This window comes from Dipodomys merriami, unplaced genomic scaffold (genome assembly GCF_024711535.1).
Source record: "Dipodomys merriami isolate MVZ:Mamm:240054 unplaced genomic scaffold, mDipMer1.0.p SCAF_60, whole genome shotgun sequence".
NCBI classification, from domain to species: Eukaryota; Metazoa; Chordata; class Mammalia; order Rodentia; family Heteromyidae; genus Dipodomys; species Dipodomys merriami.
Window position 1 is genome coordinate 2,225,726 of NW_027206180.1, and position 25,847 is coordinate 2,251,572.

A 25,847-nucleotide genomic window follows, 5' to 3' on the forward strand; every position below is an offset into this window, starting at 1 on the left:
AGAAGCCACGGCTGAATGGTTAAGATCACGCGTGGTAAAATGTGTGGTCATCAAGAGCCTGACTTGGGAAGAGGTTTAGGAGTTTGACTTGTTGGCCCTCTCTATCCCCACAGCCATAAGAAAGGCCAGTCTCCAATCTTGGGGATGGGGGTGGGGGGGGAGGGGGCTGGGGGGGGTGAGCTCAGTACTGGAGAGTAAACTAACCCCATCTCCTCCTTCTGGGGATGAAGAACTAGAATGATGAAAGAAAGCTATGTTCTGACTCCAGAAAACACGGGAGGATTCGTATTCAAATCAATACCACTGGCCACATCTTCCAGAGCCAATCTCCTATTCCTTAGCAGACACAACCTTCCAACGTCGGGCATGAAGCTAAAAGCGGGGGAGGTCTGTGCCTTCCGCTCCGATAACTCACCGCTCTGAGTTCCATATTCAGGATGGTTGTGTAAGCGCCTCAGAGCCGGGCCCAGAAGAGCTCGACAGCAGCCGGACAGAGTGTGTTACACACACAGTGTGTCTTGGTTTCCAATGAGGATCCACCTCACCGCAACTTAAGCCAGGGACTTTGAGGATCTGCATGGTTTTTCTAGTTCCCAACCAACTCTCATACTCCTTAAAGCCCCAGCTCTGGGGTTCAGATGCCACCTCTGCCCACTTACTATGAGAGTTTAGGCGAAATACTCAGCTTTGAAGCAGGTCTCTGTAGATCACCTCCAAAGCACAGCAGAACTGCTTGGCTATTTTGTGTAACTTGATGTGCACTAGAATCCCTCCCCACCCCACTGGGGTTCTCAGTATTGAACACTTAGCTCTTTAGGCTTAATATTTCTATTCCCTGGTAGCAAAATCAGACTAGGATGTGGGGCTCTACAAAGATCAATGGTTAAGTCTAACGGCTTCACATATAATCAGTTTTATTGCCAGGTAAGAAATTCATATTAATATAGTGAATACATATGTTTACAAATAAACATTCTTAGAAAACAAACAAATGTTTTTTTCTTTGTTGTAGGAAGTATTATTGGTATCATAAACTCTGCAGTTGTGACAAGTATTTAACACAAGTATTTACTTGCAGAACATATGGTTACTAAAATATTTGCACATAAAATATGCTCCATTGACACACACACACACACACACACACACACACACACACACATACACACACAAAATAAAATGAAATAAAAGAACTGGGGAGGGGAGTTGGATGGGGAAGGTCCGGGCAGAGCCCTAGGCAGATGGAGGCTGAGACATTTGAGGAAAGTCACACTCTGGTCCCACTGGAAGTCAGGGCACAGCTAAAAGAAAGGAAAAGCTTGTGGTAGGTGCGGAATGAAGAAAGTCTCCAGTGTGATCTGGTTTTTCTCCTCCACATCGCTCCACCTAGGCTATTGGATACTGCTCTTAGAGCCTGGGCGGCCTTACCTAGCTCCATAGATCATCTGGTAAGTTCCGTCTCCCCACCCCAGAGGACGCCAAAGGATTAAGTAATGCTGTCAAATCTTCCTTCCTCACTTCATCCTTCAGAACCAATTGGAAAGGAGGAATTAGAAGTACTACATGAGCCCATCCTAAGACAGCCTCACTTGAGATGAACTTGATCTTCATCATATTGACCAGGCCGCAAATCAACTTCATGGGACAAAATTTACTATGAAAGAAACAGCGTGAGGAAGAAATGAAATACTCATGATTTGTGGATCCAGAAAGAGAGAGAGAGAAAGAGACAGAGATGGGGATAGACAGACAGAGACAGAGAAAGAGAAAGAGAGAGACAGAGTTGGGATAACGATGAGATGAAGTGGGTTTAGGTCACAATTAGCAAAAGTGAGCTAGAAGGAAGTGGAGAATCACAGACATTTTTAACTGGAGAGAAGCTCAGAGAAGTGGAGCCGGTGTTTTCTGGGCCATGTACCACTTCTATGCGCAGTGGACATGGTTGGCAGCTTATAGACTCAGCACTATTAAACACTGATCCACAAAGCATAGGTTTCTAGTTTCAATTATGTTCTAGTCCATCTGGTTATCCAAGGAGAAAGCCACCACTGGGGGCTGGTGTCTTTAACTACTGTTAATTACTTTGGTGAGGGGGGGGAGAGAGAAAGAGAGAGAAGACACACATATACAGAAACAGAGAGAGTTAGAGAAAGACAGAGACAGAGAGATATAGAGAGAGGGTCCTACTCTTGGTTTAGATCCTTCCATGGGTACTAGCTCTTGAGAAGACTTACTTCTGCTCTCTCTTCTTAACAATTGGTGTTGGTTTTCCTGTGTGTGGTGAGAACTGAGATGCAGATGGCGGTGTGTGTTGCAGCTCACCATGCCTTGTCTGTGGTGTGTGCGGCCACCTGGACACAGGTAAGGCAGACAGACCACACCAGACCCCCACTTTGTTCTGCTCCACACTGCTTTATACATGCAACTGTTTAGGAAGTAATTTCTTTGCAAGACTTCATTTTTTTAAAAACAGGCCTTTTTGTCCTCTCTCTCTCTACCTCAAAAATAAATAAAACTCTTGAAAAACTCAACCTAGCCCCAATCCCTTCCACCCCATGATTCAGATGGGAAACTAAGGCCCAGAGAGCTCCAAGCCGTCACCAGGAAGATAACTATCTGAATTTATCACCTCGATCAGGCCCGGGTGGAGGAGGGAGCAGACAGAACGGGATGAGGAAGTCCGAGACTCTCCTTGAACCAGATCCCGAGGGTGTTCTTGGAGGTTCCTGTCCATTGCTAAGACCTTTAGGCGGTCTGAAATGAAATTTGCCTCTCTCCCCATGCACCCAATTGGGATTTAACTAAACTAGCAGGACGAAAGGAAAACCGTCTTCGTTGGGAAACCAAAGGGCCACTGGGTGAGAGGAACCCATCTTGCCAACCAACCTGGGGCCATTTTGGATGAGGAATGAAGGCGTTGGATCCCTGTGGAGGTAATTGCAGAAGGGATCATGAAAAACCGCATGGGTGTCTTTAGCCCTAACGTTGGAAGTAACATCTCAGAGAGAGTGGGGAGGGGGGAGGAGGCAGCGGACATGGGGGAAGGGTGAGGGGCTCCCCTATAAAGGAAGATGGAAACAGCTACTACTGCAGGAAAGAAAAACAAAACAGGAGTGAGAAAGGCTGGAGGAACACAGGTCACACTTGGGGAACGAGACTCTCACTAAACGACAACAACACATCGAAGGCACCACCCACGCTTATGACATTTTTCAGTCCAAAGCAGTTGAAGTTTGGCGGCCATGGCGGCAGCAGCAACGCACTGGGGGAGTGGCAGGGATGGGCAAGGGGAACATCGGGGCAGTTTCTAGAGGACTGGTGTCCGTGGTGGTCTCAGGTCTTGGAGGTTAGGGAGACACCCCAGAAATCAGAGGGTTCTGGGTCCCCGTGTTGCCTCCCGTTGACTTTTCCAGCTGTGTTTTTTTGTTGTTGGTGGTAACAGGTGATATCATTGTTGGCATCAAAGTCTTAAAGATTTGTGGACCAAAAATTAGTTTATTTTTGTAGCGAGAGTACATTTCCTGTCTCTTTTTGTTTTTGTAATGATCATTTTTGAAAAGTTATTCTGTTTTCTCTCTGGACTCTCTCTTTCCCCCCACCGTAAAAGCCCAGTGCTCCCATTTCCATGGCAATGGTCTTTATGGGGGATTTCTAGAATGTTCCTCCCTTTCCATCAACATCCGTGGGTTCAGAGTCTACTTGTGTGTATGTGTGTGTGGAGTGAGTTTGTGTCTTGTTTTTGATTTTGGTTTTGACTTAGATGTAAGAAAGGTGTTATCAGTACATTGGAAGGGGGCTGAGGGCTGTGGGGTAGGGGAGACCCATTAACTGTCTTCTGGCTCATCCATATTCTGGGTCCACAGAATTTGGGGGGGTTAGAAATTTTCTTAACATGTGGACAAAGTCTTCCCAGGCACCTCTTCTTCTGAAATGCGTTCTTCTCTCATTTCAACCCTTGTTCTTCCTCCCAGAAAAGACAGCATGTGCTCCAATGGACACAACTCTAAATTGTGCTACTTATATCTATCTATCTCTATGTATATATGTTATTATTTTTCTCGTCATGGATTTCAGTTTCAAGTCAGGAGGAAAAGGGGACAAAAAAGAAATTCACCCCCAAAGTTTGGGCATGTGACCTGGCTGCCTTGGGCCGGACACTGAAAGAGAGAGCGTGCCTCAGTTTCCCCTCAGCCATATTGCTGAAGGCCAGCCTATGCTTCGGTCTCCCTTGTCTGCCTGCCACCACAAGTCAGGCGTGACGTAGAAAAGGCCCGATTCTGTGTCACCAGCAGGTTGGTGGCTCGGTTCCTGTGGAGACTGAGTGGGTATGGAGTCAGATGGAGGGGAGGGCAAGAAGGTTGTGGCTGGAGTGTGGGTGTTTGGGTTTGTTTTTTGCCTCTCTCAGTGAAGTATGGTCTCCAGGGTGCTCCCGGCAAGCTCAGACAGTCACTTCTGTTTTGCTGTTGGTGATGAAGTATGGCTGTGTAGGTGGGAAGTGCTGGGGGCGAGTTCCCAGGGGGTCACTGGACCCGGATTCAGCCGTGCCAAGCTTGCCCTTGTTACCATATGCCTGTCGGCGGAGAGACTGGTCATTGGGGTCCCAAGTCTTAAAGTTGGCGGTGGTGGTGTTGTAGGCCAGGGGGTGTGGTGCCATCTTGTTGGTGCCGCGGGACTTCTGTCCGTTCTGCTTGGCGGGCCCGTGTTCGGGGCTGAAGGCCCGGGGCTCATCCTCCACTCTTACGGGGTGCAGAGGTAGGTTCCCCTTGGCAGCCAGCTCAGCCAGGTGCCTCCGCTTGGAGTAGAAGTCATCATTGACCTTGTCAGCTGTATAGTGGGCGGGATGGGTGGATGGAGAAGGGGAAGAGACAGCGGAGACAGGGAGTGAGAGGAGAGAGAGGAGAGAGAAAGAGAGAGAGAGAGAAAAGAGTTAGGGATTGGCAGGTCAATCCAAGAACAGCATAAAAAGAAGCCAAAGGTCCACACGAGACACAAAGAGAAACTTCACCTGGAACAAGACAGAGGCCCTTTCACAGACAAGAGCAGAAACAGGAGGGTCGGGGGAACGCTCCAGGGGACCCCTAGACCCTCCCACCACAATCCTGGCTCCCCTTCCACCATTCCTGCCTTCCTACAACTGGAGAGGTGCTTCTTCATCATCAATAAAGTCCATCCTCACAGCAGAAAACATTGAACATGTTGAAGGATGTTCACATCACCACCTACTCAAGACAGCCAGTATCAACAGATGGGTATTATTTTCTTCTAGTCTCTTTAATAACACAGAGTTTAATTTGGGAATTTTTTTCCATTGGTTTGTTTTGTTGCTTTTATTAATTTTTTTAGCATGAAGTAGCAGACTCATGTTCAAATCCAAACTCTGCCACCTGCTAATGCTGTGACTTTGGGTAAGTTATGAAATTTTGAATCCCATTTTGGCTTCTGCATGAGGTATGTACTTGCAATAAAAATGGATGTTCCAGCCAGGTGCTGGTGGCTCAGGCCTGTAATCCTAGCAACTTGGGAGGCTGAAATCTGAGGGTTGAGGTTTGAAGCCCAGGCAGGAAAGTCCATGAGACTCTTATCTCCAATTATAGACACGTACACACACACACACACACACACACACACACACACACACACACACACACGTATATATTCCATAGGGCCATTTGGAAGGTTAAGTAATTTGATGTATATGAAGTGCTTTAGATGTTAGTCTTAATCATTATCCCCATCTTTATAATACCATTTTCATTCTTCCCATACCATCCTGTCAAACACTCTCTATGTTGCTATGAAATTACTAATACGCAAAATTTTAATACCCACATACTACTTCAGGGTAGGATTGTCAACATTAACCATTCCCCAAATGAAAAAACAACATACACTATTTTGCTATCACAAATAAGGCTCCAATGGGAATCTCTTGCCTCAATCACACAAAGCCTTTACACTGAGTAATGGGGCAGCTTTTAACATCAGCCTCTTGAGCTCCATCCCACGGGAAGGAGGAGGCCCAGGCTGCCTCCTGGAATATGACAAACCCACAGGTAACCTACCCACAGTCATCACAGCCAATAACTGCCATATACCCAGTGAGGTCCTCCTGGATACTACAGCCAATCAGGTGACCTGCCCTCTGACCCCAGACACTCAGCCAGCCCTGCCCAAAGCATGCAAACCAGAGGAACTGCTCAGCTGACCCCACATCATCAGCCCAATAAACGGTTGCTATGCGGATCCATTAAACATTGGGGGTCATTTGTTACACAGCTGCAGATAGCTGATACCTGCCATCATTCACAAAAGCCTGTAGGTAGGTAGAAAGGAGTGTAGGAGCTTCAACAAACTGGGAGCAACATTGTGTGGTTGGGTGAAGAAAACAAGGGCGACCCGCCAGGCACCCAATGGCTCCTAGACAAGATCGTGACATTCATGCCTGTTTCTTTGTCTGAGCGTCACAGGACTTGGTGGTGTTTTATAGGAGAGGAAGACAGGTAGAGCTGTAGTGCCCAGGACATGGAGCAGTCCTCCAAAGAGATGTTTTCAAGATTATTTCCATACCTGAAGGTTCGGTAGATAAACCATTGTCCGATGATACAGTTTCTATGAAATTCTTTCTCCTCAGCATTCCTGGTCCTCCACCCTCCACCCCTACCCACCCACCGCCACCCCAATGTGGAGCCAGGCAAAGGTGAGATAAAGGTGCACCTGGCCACTCCCTGCTTTTTGCAGTGCATCCCTGTCTTTGTATATTAGAAAGCTCCTTGCAAAAGAACTAACGGATTCACTGACACAGCCCTGTAAAGCCCCATTAATAAATGCATTAACCTAATCAGGGGGCAGATGGCTGACAAGCCGACCAGGAAACAGATGAGTGAGACTTCCAACCATACTGGCCTTCTCTGGCTTGAATTTTCTTCATTTAGAAAAGAGAGGGAAAGAGAGGAAGGGGGGGAGGTAGAGAGGTAGGGAGGGGAGAAGGTGACTTTTTTCCAATAAGCCTAATTGCCTTGAAGGAGCCAGGGCTGTAAAATTAAACTGTATCTTCCTCCATCTGTCTCTCTCTTCATTAGTAGCAGACAACTTGCACAGGTGTGGGGCGGGATGGAGCCTCGAATCGGTGGAAATAGAGAGCTTCGCGTTTCCAATACAAGCTGCTGCACGTCAGAAGGGCTCAGCAGGTGGCCGCCCACCTCCCTTCTTCCCTTGGGCTGAAGATGTCTCCAGGAGGCCTTCCCGTAGCTCACTCTCACCTGGTGATGTTCTTGGTGATATTCTCCAGTGATGGGATTTTTTTTTAACCTGGTAGGCAATGCCCCCACTAGAGCTTTTACAATCCCCCATCTGTCTCTATCTTTGGTTTAAGAATCTGATGATTCCCAGTGCTGGTGGCCTAAATCCTGTCATTCTAACTGCTCACATGGCTGAGATCTAAGGATTGTGGTTCAAAGCCATCCTGGGCAAGAAAGTCTGTGAGACTCTTATCTCCAATGAATCACCAGAAAACCAGAAATGGTGCTGAGGTTCAACGTGGTAGAGCTCTAGCCTTGAGTAGAAGCAGAGCTCAGGGACAGCACATGGGCCCTGAAATCAAGCCCCACAACTGATTCCCAAAAAAAAAGAATCAGATGAAACGCAGCGATTAATCTTCTCATCAGATGCAAGCACAGACTCCAAATTATTCTCAGTGGCCTCCTTCCCAAGTCTGCATGGCCCAGACTCTAGATCCTTCTTGGTCATCCTCCGTTCTTCCCATGCCGATGGAGAGCTCACCACACGGTGTGCTCACTTTTACTAGATCTGCTTCTATAAAGCACTGCCAACCAGGAGTCTTGACATGACAGTGATACCTTCTTTTAAGTTCTGAAGGCCAGGAGTCTGCAGTCAGGGCAATGGCAGGATCACCCTCCCTCTAAAGGCTCTAGCGATGGGTCTTCCTTTACCTCTTGTGGTTTCCAGTGCTTTGAACATTATCATGGCGGCAGGAGCACGGTGGCACGGAGTTATTCACCTCATGGCAGCCAGGAAGCAGAAAGAACAACAGGAAGTGGCCAACAACAAGCGATATCATCTTCCCAGGGGAATCTCTCAGTAGCACACTTCCCCTATCAACCCTTCCCTTCACAGCTCTACCACCTCCCAATATCCTATTCAAACTCTTAATCCAACAATGGACTAACCTAGTGATGACCACAGAGCCTCTGAAATCCACCTTCCCAAAGCCACACCTCCATCAACACTGCATCTATTGGGGAGTAGGCCTTCAGCCTATGCGCCTGTAAGGGATACTTCATACTCATCCAGCAACATAACGTCTAGCCCAGTGACTGGTACAAATCTGGGGTACGACGTACATGGTGAGGGAAGTCAAGCTTTAAAGATCCTTAGAGTCAGCGGGGTGCCAGTGGCTCACGCCTGTCACCCTCGCTACTCAGGAGGCTGAGATCTGAGGATTACAATTCAAAGCCATTCCAGACAGGAAAGTCCATGCGACTCTTCTCTGCAATTAGCCTCTTAAAAACCAGATGTAGAGCAATGGCTCCAATGGTAGAATGCTAGCCTTGAACAAAAAAGCTCAGGGATAACGCTCAGGCCCTGAGTTCAAGCCCCAGGACTGGCATACACACATACACACACACACACAATCTTAGAATCTAATAACACTCTCTAACATATTAGAAATGGGTAGGGTGTTTCATTACCTGACCATCTAGTCTGCACCAAAAGAAACAAAACAGAGTGATCTGTTCTGCCCAGGGATTGAAGAGTTGCAGCTTTGGCGAAGGATCTGCTCAGGCTTCATGTGTCTTCCTGGCAGTGTAAAGAGGCCTGGATATTCTCTTAGCCGGCATAGCTCCGAGGAAGTAGAACAAAATCAGGGGAGAGAGGCAGACGTAGCTAAACAGAAGGACGTGTGGACATGGCCTTGCTGCTGCGTAGGCATGCACAGTGGCGAACCCACCAAGGTCTCCGCTGGGGACTGACGCTGGGTCATACTCAATACACTTGGAAACACAGTGGCAGTATAGGTACTCTTGCTGGCTTCCTTTTAGAAAAGAGAAGGCTGAGGTTCTGGAGGCTTTGGAAACTCATGTGTGGACACAAGGTATCTGGCTGCGGTGCTAGCTTTTACTCCACAAGACACAGCCTTCATCAGTCTGTCTGTCCACACTGTGGAAGGGGGCGATGCTTCTCTGTTGAGGATCTACTGGCAGAGCAGTCTTCCTTTAACACGGCAGGGTTGAGAATCGTGTGGGTGAAACGCTCCATGTTCCCTCTTCCTCCCCGTGACACAGATGAATGCACGTGTGTAACCAGCATGTTCTCAAGAGAAAACGCCAATACCTTGTGGCCAGAAATTCAATGAAGCCCCAATATTTTCCCCCACCCCACACATACTCACACATACAAGACCAAACACGTCTATTTTTTCCCCTTCTTCCTCAAAGTCAAACAGGAAGGGGTAAAAAAAAGCTAGAGCGACCCGCAACTCTCCCCCATGGTCAGGCTCTTATTCTTCCAGTATCCCGTTGGCTCCTTCATCACCCGAGGTGTGATTTCCAGCATCTTCTGAGACACACTGGCCAACTCACAGATGGGAAGGAGGGCCTCTTATCCTGAATCACAAAGTGATAGGCATTTTTTTTCTGCCCATAGAACTAAGAGACAAGGTTTCTTCATTATCACTCCAGGCTGGGCATTGTTTGGGAACCTTCCATGTCTTTTCCACATTTAGCCGGCCTCCAGTGACAACAGGGTTCATGGAGTTCTGCCTGCCACGTGGTACCAACTTCTGTCCCTAAGAGTCTAGTTCTTCTGTTCTCCGCACCCCACCGCTCAGAGAGCTCCCCCCACTTCCTGTGATGTCACAGCAGAGCCACGCTGTGGACTGGGCACCCCACACCAGGCTCCGGAACATGGCCACACAGCCCCCGCTCCTCCCAATGCAAGCAATTTCCCATAAAATTACATGTGTGGACAAGGAAAGAGGAAATGACGTTGCTGATAGCTCAATGCGTCACCGCGTAAAGCAAAATGTAGAAGGGTGAACTTCTGCTTCCAGTGACTTCCAGTGACTTCCAGTCCTTCTCTACAAAACGGAGCGGGGAAGACAAACTTCGAGAGCAGACAGGCACGTGTTTCCATGTGGGACTCTTCCATCAACAAGCTTAAGACCGAGAGCAAGTCACCTCCATCTTCTACGCCTCACCTATGAAATCTGACATGAAGCCGCATTTCCAGAAAATGAAATAAATCTAAATGAAGTAGAAGGTGATGGCATGGAGGGTGGAGGGGGGGAACAGAGAGTATGATGCCAATGTCATTGCCCGAATATAGGAAACGCAATAGATTGTAGCTGCTACTGTTGTCAATGTTAGAAAACAAAAAGAATATTTTTTTTAATAAAGAGGATAATCAGATCTACTTGGCAGAGTGCAGTGGAGAAATAAATGAGACAAGGCAGGTAAAAGCTCGGTACATGATAAGTGGTTCGTATCAGGACTCCCTTAAATGTATAACCTCATCTGAAAGTTGCTGTAGGTAGCTACTTATCTCCTACCCTGCCCTCCCCCTTGGCTTCACATTCCTCCAGCTCCAAACTTGATTCTCCAGCCTTCTTGAAAATCTCCTAGCAAGACTTTTTTTTCTTTACCCTGTGACCCACCCCTCACTACTGACACGCTAAGGAAGCCACGCAAGACAATTCCCACCTCAGCCAGCTTTCTTTAAGAGAAAATTGCTGTTCCCTGCAGGCGCTTCCCCCAGATTGGAATGACGGGTGCCAAGGATTATGAGTAGATCTTCAGTGTGTGCCTCCGTGTTCTTCCCCAGTGGAGGGCTGGGACTCCAGCTGTGATGGTTAATCTCAATGGTCAAGGGTGACTGGATCGAGAGGCACCTATGAGATTTAGTAACATGCACTTCTGGATGGTTCCGTGGGGATGTTTCTAGAGAGAGGTAACTAACGGGGAAAACAGGCTCTGAATATGAGCAGCAACAGCCTACAGGCTGTTGGAACTAAAGGTGAAGGAGGAGAAAGCCTATTAATACAGGCATAAAATCAGTCTCTCCCGCTCTGTCTCTATCTCTCTCCATCCCTGTCTCTCTCTCTCCTTCCTGACCACCGTAACGTGAACTGCTCTGTGCTGCCCTTCTCCCATGATACACTGAAACCATGAGCCAAAATAAATCCCTCATCTCCTAAGTTGTTTTTCTCATTTTGTCCCAAAGACAAAAAGTCTCACATACCATCTGATGACACCACTGGGAAACTGCAGAAAGGTTAAGAGCTGAGGCCCTAATCGGAGGAAGTTGGTCTTGGAGGAAATGCCCTTCAAAGGCATTTTGGGACCTCAGCCATTTTTCTCTTTTACCTCCAGCCACCATGATGTGTGCAACTCTTCTCTCTCAATCTCTCTCTCTCCCCTTCTCTCAATCTCTCTCTCTCTCTTTCAGACACACACACACACACCATGATGCTGGGCCCAAAGCAACAAAGCCAAGTGGCCGTGAACTGAAACATCTGTAAGCCCAAGTTAAACCTTTCTTCCCTTTAAACTGATTGTCTCTGACACTTCGTCACAGTACGAGAAAGCTGACGGTCACACTCTGATGATAACCAACTATAGCCATGGTGGAACCCGAAGGCTGGAGGAGCCTGGATCCCTGGGCTGCCCCCATCAGCCTGCCCTCCCCCTACCCAGGGTCTCACAGGAGAGACAGACACGTATCTTCTTGTTAAATCTCTGTATTGGTGGGGCCTTTTGGTTAAATGCCAGACAATATTTACTTTGACTTAGATAGAAATGGTTTCTGGGTCTCTGCTCTTTCGTTCCCCCCCCTCCTTCACAATCTAAATTAAAAAGTAAAAGGGGGACAGTTCATAGTATGCATAGAACACACAGGCATCTCTCCCTCTTCTTCTGAAATGCATGTGGTAAAGCTATACAGGTTCCCAAGTTTGTCTCAGCAGGCAGAAACAAGAAAGGCAGGAAGGAAGAGAAGGAGGAGGAGGAGGAGGAGGAGCAGGAGGAGGAGGAGGAGGAAGAGGAGGAGGGAGAGAGGGAGAGGGAGGGGGAAGAGGAAGAGGAGGAGTGGGAGAGGGAGAGGGAGGGGGAGGAGGAGGAAGAAAGGGAGGAGGGGGAAGAGGGGGAGGAGGAGGAGGAGGAGGAGGGGGAGGGAGAGAGGGAGGGTGAGGAGGAGGAAGAGGAGGAAAGGGAAGATACAAAATAAGCTGCCAGGTAGGATGGAAAGGGTTAGGGAGGAGGGGGGGGATGGGAGACATGCCTTTATGACTGGTTATCTCTGTTTCATCTCACCCAGGGCCTTGCCAGGAGAGAAAATTGTGTTTGAAGCTGGTCTGAATGAAGCCCCCGCTACCCAACAGCGGATCTTTCCTGAAGCATGTTCCTCTAAGACAGGAAACCAGAAAGGAGTGTCCCGGAGCCTGGCCCTTGACCATCTTCACCCTGCTTCATCCTGACGGCAGGCTCCTGCCGTCTTGGCTGGGGTGATTTCTGGAAATGCTCCGGTTGGGCTTTGTGCCATGAGCCGCCTTGGCTGTGGCCTCTGCCGAGTCTCCTGCCGTCAACAGTCCCGAAGCCTCGGGTCCTTCGTCTCTTCCCTCAGGCAGCCCAGATCGGGCTCCTGCCCCTCATCAGGGGGCTCCGGATAGAAGGTGTTTTCTTGCTGTCTTTCTGTCCACCTAGCATGGCAGCTCCATGGATGGAGAGTCTTCTTTTGGGAAAGCGGTGGTGTGTTCTGTCTTCTGTGTGTCTCTACCTCTGTGCCGGTGGAACTTTGTCACACACCTGTGGGTTCAGAAGAACTCGCCACGTTCCACTTGACTCTATCTTCCTGGAATCACCTCAAAGTAGCCAGTGATGAGATCGGGGTACTCTGGGAGCCAGGACATGAACGATTACTATGTCCTTCCCAGGGAAGGAAATAAAGGAAAAGGAAAAGCAGCCTCGTGTTTCCCAGCCCCTGGGCCTGGCGTGCTGCCATGGGTAAGTTCCGATGTTCGCAGACGCTGGATGAAGGACTTGTTTTTTTTCTTTCTTGTACCTTAGCCGTCCTCACCGCTCTTGTTTGGCTTCTACTCGCTAAGGATGAGACTCATGGAGCAAACCAAGCGAAGCCACCTTCCAGCCTCAAGCTGTCATCACTCGCCAACTCCCAGACAGATGGGTAAGGCCAGCTGACCCCAGAGCCCCCCAGGTCAGCACATGGTTTCCTGATCTAAATACATGCTGAGCACCATAAATTTTTTTTGTCTTTTTATTGCCAGTCCTGGGGCTTGAACTCAAGAGCCCGAGCACCGTCCCTGAGCCTCTCTATGCTCAAGGCTAGCGCTCTACCACTTGAGCCATAGGGCACTTCTGGCTTTTTTTGTTTATATGGTACTGAGGAATCGAACCCAGGGCTTCATGCATGCGAGGCAAGTGCTCTACCTCGAAGCCACCTTCCTGGCCCATGCTGAGCTCCATACCTGGTAAGCCAGAAGATGTGAGGTCCTCTGGTACCTAGTATCATTGTGGACAGGAGATAACGGATGCAAACACCAACGCTTTGTTCACCTACTCCCAACAAGAGCCCTGTTGGGCCCCACCCTCCTCCATTCCTACCCCCAGTGGTACAGACAGCCCACCTCTCCACCCCCCCCCACAACTCCCCGGTGACCATCACAGGCCATTTCTTTCCTCCTCCCATCGCGATCTGTTCAGAGTTGGGTGGTAATTCCAAACTTCCCATTTTATACCAAGTGGCCACTTTAGAACCCGTGACCCACCACACCCACGGACGCCCAACGAACACCAGCCACACCGCATGATTTCTACCTGTGTGGCCTCTGCCCCTCAGTCCTTCTGAAAAGACCACAGGCTCTCCTTCAAACGTCACCCTCGGCTCCCTTTAAGAATGTGTTAACAAAAGGTAGACTCGACGCCCGCTCTCTGCCCCGGATGATCAGGCGAGGGGACGCTGGGCGGGCTTTGCTCAGCGGCGCATGCTTGCAACGTAGGAAGACACTCATCGTGATCTTGATGCAATGGCATTTTCTGAAAACCAGGGAACCATCTCCGCTGGTTCATTTCATGCCCTGTGGGTTCCCAGGGAAGCTCATCGGAGCTCTAATGCTTGCATGTGCTTTCCAAAAAGGCTCAACTCAGGAGCAAGTGGGATTTGATTTTTATTAAAAAAAAACAAAAACTCCACCTCATTCCACCGCCCTCCCTCCCATCTCCTCCTGCACGACATTCTACTGCTCGCTACCAACACCAATAACCCAAATCAGGAAATTGCACAAAGCCAGAACATTTCATGAACTGCATGCTGAAGGCTGCCTTTGGGTGAACAGATCTCCCAGGACAGGCTAGGGGGCGATGTTGGCAGTTCAGTGGAGCTTTAGCCCAATTACACATTTCTTGTGCCTCCTCTAGACTCTCCTGGATACAAACAATTCTCACTGGGATGCCTCTGTTTCTTTAGAAGAACGAACGAACTAGGATTTGTTGAAGCCATTTTATCTCCATGACTTCTATTTTTTTTAATTGTTGGCAGCCCTGGGGTTTGAACTCAGGGCTTCACTCTTGCTAAGCAAATGCTCTGCCACTTGAGCCACCTTTTCTGTCCTTTTGGCTTTTAGTTCATGTCTGAGGCAGGATTTCATATGTGTTGGTCTGGACCAGCCTCAGAACATGATCCTCCTACTTCTGCTTCCCGAGTAGCTGGGGTGACAGCTAAATGTCATTCTAAAAGCAGCTGAGGAGCAAGATGTAGCATGTGTTCTAAGCCTCCATTCCTCCATGGTTCATGCCTTTTGTGTGTATTTGTGCCAGTACTGGGACTTGAACTCAGGGCCTAGGCATTGTCCCTTAGATATTTCATTCAAAACTGGTGCTCTAACCACTTGAGTCTCATCATCATTTCCAGCTATTTTTTCTGCTGGTGAATGGAGATAAGAGTCTCACAGATTTGTCTGCCCTAGCTGGCCTCAAATCACAGTCCTCTAACCTCTGCCTCCTGAGTAGTTGGGAGTTTAGGCATGAGCCACTGGTGCCTGGCAGTTCATGCCTTTCTAAATATGCTTCTAGAATTCTGGCCGGAGAAGCTCATATTCCAAACTCTCTTAAAGAAAGATGCCAAGGTAATGCTTTTTTCCCCACGGGACAGGTGAAGCAATCAAGGAATAAAGATTCTGGATAATTCAACCATCAAGTCTCTCTGCCGCTGCTAATGAGAGCTAGTGTAGGAAACCAAAGCTAAGAGCATCCCCTTTCTGATGCTCTTACCTTCCCGCTGTGGCCCAGCTCAAACCACCACTAGGAAAACAGTTTGATTTCATGTGTGTGTGTGTGTGTGTATGTGTGTGTGTGCATGCAATGTCCTTGGGCCTCTCCTTGAGGTCTAGTCCTGATCCTGTTGAGGTGTACTTTGTGTGTGTGTGTCTTTAGGAAACACTGGCTATCTGGCAGGAAATCTGAGTGAAGTGTATTTCTTTCTGCAAAGACTCTCTCGTCATCAGTAAGAAGAGGTGAGCAGACTTGGTGAGAACCTGCCTCTCTATACATACCTAGTATCTACGCTGTACCAGGCTCCATGCTAAAACAACAACAAAACTTGCTCTCAGTACTCTCCTGAACACAGTAACTCTTAAACCCCCCCCCACACACACACATACTGCCTCCATGAAGACTGACTACTCCAATCACCTCTGTTTCAACAAGGACAGAGACAGAAGTTCAGAGGAGGTGAGTAGCTAGGCAGGGACACACACACACACACACACACACACACACACACACACACACACACACACACACACACACACACACACACACACACACACACACACACACACACACACACACACACACACACACACACACACACACACACACACACACACACACACACACACACACACACACACACACACACACACACACACACACACACACACACGGGTTGATTCTAAGCACAACCAGAGACCCTTAACTCGCACAGCCTGATGCTGGAAGTTCAGTTCACTCCTATACATGTAGCCTCTGATTCACATCAGGAAATAGAATTCCTAGGACACACTTCACCTTGATTATAACTGTCTGCTGGGCTGGAAAGTGGGGTGTCTTCCAGCAATGGGATTTTTAAAAACAAGTTCAGCCCAGAAGTTTCTCAGGGCCCGACGTGGGTGGATCATCCGCTATAGCCACTAGGGGGCAACATCCATGACCACAACTCAAAGATGAAGAGGGTAACCCCAGCCACATTTGCAGGATTCTCTTCCAAAGCAAAGTCATGGACAGTACAGGCAGCGGCAAGAAACTCCTACCTCGGGAGGGCCTAGCCTCACATCTCTCCTTTCTCATCTAAACTCCCCGAGCAACACCAAACCCCTACCAACCTCCGGCCATGCCCCTTCCCACTCTCACATTGGCTAGGTTTCCAAACACATCCTGTGGCACTGGATATTACGATCTTCACTGATCTGATGTCAAAAAGCCTTTGGGAAAGGTGGGAATAAACCGTGGTTATGACTGTGGGATTTTTCCCCCTCAGCTTGGAGATGTTGCTCACATGATATTATATATAGCAAAATTATATCAATAACTGCCCTGCACTGGACTGAGTACTTTTTCACCTTTGTTATTGCAATGCATGTTTTAAACATGACCTTATCTTCACAGCCGTAGGCGATACGGTGTCTCCGTTTCGCAGGTCAGAAAGTGGTTCCTTGGAGAGAGAGGGGATGAAGGGCCTCTCATGCTGAAGGGCATGAGATTAGCAAGCAGGTGGTATTGGTAGGAGGGGAGGAGGCAGGATGGAATTGTGATCTATCGGAATCTAAGTTCATGACACACCAGCTTGTCTCTCCCTTTGAAGAATATGCTAGAATGGCAGCTGGGGTGGGGGGCTGTCTTAGCAAATGTGGAGGCCCTAGGTTCAAACCCCAATAATGCCAAGATATAAGAAAAAAGAGGCCACACAAGACTTCCCAAACCATTCTGGACATTACAGGAAAGAGATGCATGTCCCTCCTTGGCTGCCCATGGCCTATCAGCCTGGATCGGACCATTTTGTGTAGCCATAGAGGATGCTACAACTATCTAAATGGTCCTTTAGCAGAATAAAGGTCTCTACCCTTGATGGGTCTGGAGGCTGAATAGAAAACTCTAGAACCAAGACCCATGCCTCCCCTATCCTCCCCCCTGCAAGGAACTGGTACCTGGGCCTCTCTGAAACTACTCCCCCCCCAAGACAATTTATAATAAAGGTGAATTTAACAGAATGAATGGAATTAGATTCGTTTGGTTAAAAACAAAATAGCTTCCAACCTGTGCTTTCGACCTGTCCTGAACTATTTTCTGATTGCATCCGACAGTAACCAGACCAGCATGAAGACAGGCCTGATGCAGACCGGGTCTAACTGCTGTCCTGGGATCCAAATGGCTTTGTTTTTCACAGGGGAGAAATGGTGGGGGGGGGGGGATTAGAGAAAAGCTTGATGCCTCTCAAATTAGTAGGTCTGTCATGTCCCAAATCATTTGCATTTCTAAAAATGGACTTTGACAGGTAAACAGATATCTAAATAAGACCAAAAAAAAAACCCCCAAAAATCTTCTGTCTCTCCCAAGACGCCAACTGGCCAGTCTGGGGTTTCTCATTAAACTCAAGACTCTCTTTCCCCAGGTGGGTGTGCAGTGGCCTCCTCCCCAAACCCAGTGTGTTTGAGCCCCTGGAGGCCTGGTCAAGGGGTGAGCCTTAGAAAGTGGCCCTCACTCCTCATTCAATGGGCTACGGGCTACGTCACCTAGCAAGATTTCCCCAGTGTGGTGGCATCTGTAGAGTGGTACCCAGCCAGCTGTATGGACGCTCCCTAGGGTCCTGATAGCCATTCAATTCCTGGGGCTCCACCCACAGCCTGGTCAACCAGAAACTCTGCAGTTTAGCCCGGGCATCTGTTTATAATAACCTTCCAGATGAAGAAGATCTATGCTAGAGGGACTCAAATATGAGAACCCCAGGTCCCATGGTCCCTCCTCCCATCACGCCCTAGTTACCCCGACTCCATTTTCTCCTCTCCATCGTCCACCAACACCAGCAGGCCAACCACACTTGTCTGCAAGAGGCAGCTCACTGAATATCGCCAGCCCCAGCCCACGTTGTCAGTCCCTCCCACCTAGCCCCCTCCACCCCCCAACTTAGGAAGTCAGAACAGTCATTCGAGAAGGCAAAGTGTCATGATGGTGGCCAGCCCTGCATTGTCTCCTGAGCCCCCTTGGTGCAAGGTAACTTGAAGCTCTACCTCCATCTCTCAGGGTAGCTATTTCCTTCCCACACGGAGATCCAGCCAAGCAGAAGGACATGTGAGAACCATGTTTCTGATGTGTTCTGGAAAGAACTTCTCCCGTCACCCTGACAGTGGGAAACAGTTTAGCCATTCAAATCAGATGGACACGGGTTCAAATGGTTGCTCTACCACTTAGCAGTCTGATGACTTTAGACAGGCATGAATTTTATTGTCACTCACACCCATGACCTCATCTCTAAATAGGAATGACAACACCTAAGCAGAATTAGTGACCAGACAGATGTGAAGGGCCATGACTCTGGCACAGAGAAGGAAATTCATACATTAATCGAAGCGACCACCTGACCACCTGGTTAACTGATGCACTCAAGTCGACTGGCGCCTTCATCCTGCCGCTCACTTGGCAAAGCTGAGAACGGCTCTCATCCCCGACAAGCCTCGCCCTTCTTTCTGACTCCAAGCCAACCAGTTGGTTGCATTTATTTCTCCATCAAAAGTCGTATTCTTTCCCTGAATTAATGTTATGTGTGTGTGTAGGTGCACGTGTGCACACATGTGCATGCATGCCGCCATTTTGCTTTGTAGTTTCCTGAGAGGAGGAATAATAAACTCTGGAGGCCTTACCTGGAGTGGTTTCTGATAGATGAATTCTCCTTCAGGCAACAGATGTTGGCAAGCAAGGGGTAGCACACTGTCCAACAACTGTCTTGGGCACAGACACAACACACCCCGACCTATGCACACACATGCCTGTGCACACGTGCACAAACATGCACATAACACCTACACGCTGGAACTTAAGACAGACTTGAATGTCCTGTTCAGGGTGCGCGTGCATGTGTACGCAGACACACACACACACACACACACACACACACATCAGATCACACACAGACACCAGGGCTCTCTGGCCTTCACTGTTTAATGTCACATTAGACAACACCTGGACAACAGAACCAGAAAAAGCCAGATGGTACCTTTCGGCAACGTAAGTGTCGACACCGCCCAGTCAGCATCAGAATTGCCTAAAAGAATAACAATCGAGAGATGCTAATCCGTTTGCTGGGCAGTCTGTGTCTGTGGCACCCTCAGACCTCCACATTCCTATCTGTCTCAGCTTCAGCTTCCAGGGGGTAGTACCAGGCCTCAGGGGACCCAGGGGCAGTGGACATAAAACTATGTAAGGAAAACCACATGCTGTGATGCGCAGATGCCCGACCGTGTGAATGCCCGGTAGAAGATCAGAAAAAGGGCCTTGAACATACTTAGAAGTTTGTGCTTAATCTGAGATGGAGAACTGCTCAGCAGCAAGCCTGGTTTGAATGTCAGCTCACAGGAAGAGAGTTAGTCCGCCCGGAGCCTGTGCCTTTATGGCCAGATGTAAAGTTCTACTCTGCTATCCCATTCCAGAAAGAGGGCACATTTTCCTAGATGCCAGCTCCTTGTTCTCCAAATGCCAGGTGCCGTGGAACCTGTCCAGCACAAAGCCTATGTGGGAAACATACTGTCCGGTGAATCAATGAATTCCATTTTCTCCAAACAGTGAATCTTGCTAAACAAGAATGAAATTCCCCTCAACGTGGAATTATGTGAGAGTCTCATCATGAGTTATACGGTGCTTCGGGGAACAGAGGTGTGTCTGGAATTTTTTCGTCCTAAGTCAGTTTCTTCCCATAGGATTCCCTTTCGGATGTTACCAAATGAGACCTGGAAGACTCTCATATTATTATGAGAATTCCAATGTGACCCCAGCTACAAGATACAGGAAGATGAGGAAGATCACAAACCCTGTCCTCAATGATCCTCTTTACATAAGACTGGGTTTTACTAAAGTGGGGGCTTCTCCCTATTGGCTGGATGCCTGACCAATCAGCAAGCGCTTATCAGCCAGCAGCTTTTCTGGACTTAGAGGAGTCTCTCTGGGAGTCTCACAGACGAAGTCCTGAACACTTTCTTCACAATTTCCCTGAGATGATTATCAGGCTGCCAGCCGAGAGGAGATGCAGGGAACAGTCTGTTATCTGAATGCAGGGCACAGAGCCAGCCCCATTTAAACAGTTCTGGTTGGCCTCCCGGCCATGCCAAAGGACACACTCAAATGGCCACATTATGTCCTTGCAGGATCTAAACTCTACACCCTCTTCACTCAAGAGTGAGCACCCGTGACAGGAGAAGGGTGAGGATGTCACAATTAAGCGGGCCCTGACTGGTAATGACTTACTGTTTCTTCTTCCTGGGAGCCAGACACAGCTGGAAATAGTGAGAGAGATTTTCCTTGGCGTGAGGCTGAAGGGTCTTTGAGTCACTGGTTCCATGGAAGTCATCCCACCCCCAAGGCCAATCTATCACCACCTGCCTTGAAGACAGGCGCTTCTCTTTTTGTGGCTTGTGTTCTGACTTGTCAAAGCCAGGCTTCTCACTCTCCTTCACACCTCCGTCGAATAAAAAAAGGTCGCTTCGTAAAATGGGATGCCGGCTACACAATGAATGCCCACGCCTCTCCATTCTAACTTCGTGATTCTCGTGGACACCAGATGAATATATTTGGGTAAGAAAACAACAACTACAACAATACCAACAAGCTCATTCAAATGGGATTGGGATGGACCCAAGATGTAGGAAAGATAAAGGCTATGAGGGACCGTTCAATACCATGACTTATTCATGGGGATTGGGGTCGCTCTAGTGTGAGCATCTTTCGAAAAACCACCCTGTGGTAAGAAGATGATCTGTGTATTTCACTGTAAATGAGGATACCCCAAATCTGCCGTGCCTTGATTGGGCTCAGCATCATGGGAAAAATCTTTCCCTTTAAACAAAGAGAAGCAATTTATACCTCAGCTAATTAAGCCTTGTCAAAAAACAAAAAAAGGCAGAGGTGATTCATGTCAGTGTTTAAAAAAAGGGGGGTGCCTTCCCCAACAGGTCTTTGCCTCATTCTAATACTTGGTAATCCCAGAACTTTCTCCGCAGAAGAAAAAGTCATTTCATGGCAGAAACAGGCTTTTCTGAGTCAGGAAGCCTTGGATATGAGCCCAAATAGTCACACTGAACCTCAGTTTCCCAATCTATGAAGAGTAGGAAGTGTAGGACTAAGGCCTTCCTCAAAGTGTGCTGTCTGGGCATTTCAATCCCTTAGACTTCTTTCTTTTTTTAAAGAGAACGTTAAACTAGCAGTGATCAATCTCTGGCTGAAAGCATTGTGCCTCTCTTCTGGCTTTCCACAGCAAGGACAAAGAGTGAATATCTGCCACATTGGAGTTATTGTTGCTGAGGGTATTTTTTTTTATACTATTGGAGAAATGTAACAAGATTCTGGTAGAACAGTCAATCATCTGTCAAATAGCAAAACAGAAAATGTTTTCTTAAAATAAGATTCCTTTTTTTTTCATTTAAAAAGAAAACACGAAGGCATAACAGCATTTCATTAGCTATGTACAAATGCCAGTCCATTCTGTCCATTCTAGCCAGGGCTGAGATCAGAAATCTTCCTCAGCCTAAGAGTTCAATGCTCAGAAACTTAAGGGGTAGGGGGTGGGGGGAGACTGGACAAGGAGCTAAAAGGAGATGAACATTAATGCGCAGGCAACTTCCTGCTTCCAACATCTACCAGAAAAGGATAGATCTTTATTTTCCCTGGTCTTAAAGGTAGGAGTTCCTCTCTGCCTGAACCATTGAGTAACCTTGAGAGGATATTTTCACAAATACCTCTATCTTGCTAACACTGACCTATGAATATCCACAGGCCGTTTCCCCAGCGTACAGCACCGGCCAGGGAATTGTCCTCTCTAAACCTGATAGAGGATGATTTGCATGAACCAACAAAAATGAGCTAGTAAAGAAGGCGGGTAGGGAGAATTTGCCTTCAAAATGCCCTCCCCATAGGAGGCCATGGATGGAGGAGATAGGTTTTGTGGTCTGCAGCAATGCTAAAAACAAGATTCAAGTGGTATTGTGCAATCCTGTAGTTCTTAAATGAGAATAGGGACCACACTGGGAAAGCACATCTTTAGCTTCCTCGTTTTTTTTTCTTTCCCCCACATGAAGAAGTTGAAATCCTAAGTCCTGAGTGATCAGCTCTTCCTCAGCTGGCTAGGTTTGAGCTGTGGCCTGAGCCAGGACAGAGCCTCTGACTGACTGTATGTCCAATGTTCGGAATATTAGACCCTCCCGAGAGAAATTCGCTTTTCCAGCCTCATTTCTGACCTGTGCAGTGAGCAGAAAACTCGCAGAAAATGATGCAAACCATTAAAAAAAACTTTTCTCCTGGGTGGTAATGATTCCACTAATGAAGTGCATTTCATCATTCACACCACAATCACATTATGCCTTCACAAAGAACTCTGGAAAGAACATTTATTATGGGAGTTGTGGTTCACGGATGCGGGCAGATGCTAGACTCTGAATAATAGCTGGGTCATTGGAGAAATAAAGACCCCTGTGCTTCTGTGAAAGCCCCGAAAAGTCCCCAAGAATCTCAGGAAGAAGAGGAGTCCTACCAAGCACATCTAGGAATGGGGAGGGGTCCCCAAGAGAGCCCTTTCTGTTTTCTAAGGTTGTGTCTTTAGTTCCCCAGCTATTGGTTCTTGTCAAAGACAAGCTCATTCATCCATCCAAGAAAACTTTCAGGACTTGTGGGGAACAAGCTATACCAAGTGTATTCTTATACTGCAAAATTCAGTTGCAGATGTGTGTTGTCTAATGCAGCCCTATACAGAAATCCTGGCGAGAAAAAAAAAAAAATCAGGGAGCTGTATGGGAAAACATCCATTCCTCTTCTACCCAAAGACTAGAGTGCTGGGAAGAAGAGACTGGGCCTAGGTGGAAAGAACAAGTTGTATAAGACAGTGGGATTGGTTCCGAGAGAAATATATGTCTGGGCTGATTTTTTTTAAATTCTTCTAAAGAAGAATCAGATATCATCACTGACTCTGCTCGTCACCCAGCGGTGGTGCTCAGAAACGGAGGTGGGCCATCAAATCACATCTGAAGGCTCCAACCTTTCCATCAGCAGTGAAGATGTCCTCATTCTTACTCTCCTAGGCAATTGCCCTTGACCCTTCCTATTAACACGTGCATGTATTTGAGCATCCTCCAGATGCACATGCTATGCAAACACACAGAATGGACTAGCGGGTTCTCGGGCATAATGAGGGCTGAGTTGGGCACAGACATGAAGTATGAGACTTGAATAGAACTAGTCAGAAAGACCTGACAGGGCTACAGGCTTTGAGAAACCCCTGTCCATTTTACATAGCCTGAGACCTTGCTGTGACCTTGGCATCATACATTTGGCTCAACCTCTCTCTCTCTCTCTCGATGATTCCGGATGGAATCATCAGAACTCAGGAACACGAGTATGAAAAGATAGGCTTCTGGCACACACACTAATGACCTAGTCTGTGCCTGTCCCCGTGTGAGGCCCCCAGTAGAATTCTCCTGTGAATCTCACTATTGTAAGTCATAAATGGACACAGCTATGCATCACAGACACACAGTAGTGTCTACACTTGACCGGCCTTTGAGTTGATAAGGGAATTGGAATATTCCAATTGATGTAATAGAATCAATCCATATCCCATCCAATTTCTAATGAGGGGCTTAGCAGTGGCAGGGGCTGTGGGGGAGGGGGAAAGAAAAGAAGACGAGTAATTGAGAAGAAAGTAAAGTATGTGGTCAGTGGGGTTCTCTGGACATCTCCAAAGATGTCCAGGAACCAGAAGTATGTGGGAATCAATCAATTATATAGACAGCTAGAGAACAGAAGGCCCTCCATGGATAAAAGGGAATTATTTCATTACTCTGGGGCTGACGGTCAAGGGCTGTGGAGCTGGAAGGAGAATACTGGCAGGAGATCTGAGCACAGGGAAAATGGCGTCTCAGCGGGCTCATACATGGAGCAACTTAGATAGTGAGAGATTCTGTTAAGGGAAAGTGAGGAAATGCATGATGAACAAATAGCTTTTCCAGACTAGACTATGAAATATTATTTTTATGAGCCTATGTATGCCCACTTTATAGAAGACCGAGGCCAAAGGAAGGGTCAAGCATTACCCAAGGTAACACAAAAGAAGTGGTAGAGCTGGGATCTGAACCTGTATCTGCAGTTAAGTGAAAAGGCTGACCTGAAGATCTCTCCTCTGAGACAGGAGGACACAGTGAGGAGAAGAGAAAGGCATTTCCATCTGCGCTAGAAACGCAAACGAATGGGGACAACAGGAAGGACAACCCACAAGAGGAAGTTCAGGAAGCCCGGGTGATGGAATCTGGTTTTCCTGGATGTGAGGCAGACAGAAAGGCTGAACTCGACCTCTCTCAGCCCGGGCTTCCCATGAGACACACTTCGCTTGTGAAAACTTCCCAGGTCTCAACTCCTGAAATGTCTGGCCTGGGTGAGACCGGGGTATGGGCATGCTTCACCGGCTCTGTGCCTGAGTCTAGTGATGGGAACCACAGTGAAGATTACTGGCAATTCCTCCCGGGATTCAGGAGCCACTAACTTCAGATGGTTTCCATCCCAACTAGCTCTTTGGGGAGCAAAGCATTCAGAGGCTCAGTCACTACCACAGTCACTGTGGGAAGAGTGGGAGATGGAATGGGAATGGGGGAAACCAAGGCAGTGGCGGGGCCACTTGTGAACTCTGGATTAATAACAACAACAACAAAACACCAGCTCACTTCTCAGCTCTGTCGCCCACAGCACTCCAATTCCGGGGGGGCGGGGGGGGTAAGTTAGAGCCTGCTTGAGTCTCCGTGTCCGACAGCTGGGATTAAGAACTGTGCCTTCCCCTTCGGCTTAGCAAGGCTGGGTAGGTAATAAAGGGTCTAATGAAGAATTATACAAAACCCACGGTATAGCCCCAGGCTGCCCTCAACAGTTAAGCCACTTCTGTCTGGAAGGAGTGGAGCTGCCTGAGACCAGATTGTGGGATTGTGCATTGCTTGTGGGCAGGACTGGGTAGGGGAAGGCAAGGCCTGGCTGAGCTTGAGAGACCCAGACTCTGCATCTGGGTATGCTGAGGGTTCACCAGGGCAGAGAGGAGATGCTCAGGGGGACCCCATGAGCATCCAGGCCCTCCCCCATCTCCAGGAAGGACCTCTCCTCACACAGATACCACCCCCCCCCCGCCCCAATCACCCGGCTCCACCCTACTCCTGACCACCACATCAAAGCTGGAGGTGAGCTGTGTCAGAGGAAGTTGCTGAGGGACTCTGGTTCTCAGAACCCAGGTCCCAGGTAGAAGATAGATGGTAGATAGATGGATGGATAGGTAAGTAGGTAACAGATAGATAGATAGATAGATAGATAGATAGATAGATAGATAGATAGATAGATAGATAGATAGATAGATAGATAGATACATAGATACATAGATACATAGATAGATACATAGATAGATACATAGATACATAGATACATAGATAGATGATAAATATAGGTGATGATCTCAATGATAATGATGATGGTGGTGGATGGTGATGATAGAAAGGTAGATAGACAGATGATAGGTGTAGATGATGATAAAGA

The 25,847-nt window shown here is 47.9% G+C and overlaps 1 protein-coding gene across 2 annotated transcripts in view; it reads right to left on the reverse strand.

Annotated features, from left to right (window-relative positions):
* Positions 1-919: 919 nt before the first annotated feature.
* The window catches only part of Shisa9 (shisa family member 9), a 195,083-nt gene continuing 170,155 nt past the window's right edge, over positions 920-25,847 (reverse strand). Inside the window, exons 4-5 of one of the 2 annotated variants that reach the window (XM_070003453.1) lie at positions 19,297-19,344; positions 920-4,824 (exon numbers count right to left, since the gene is read on the reverse strand). In XM_070003453.1, coding sequence (XP_069859554.1) covers positions 4,439-4,824; positions 19,297-19,344 — 434 coding nt within the window. In that variant the 3' untranslated portion in view covers positions 920-4,438. The remainder of the gene's footprint in view (positions 4,825-19,296; positions 19,345-25,847) is intronic. The other variant, XM_070003454.1, reaches the window with a different exon arrangement.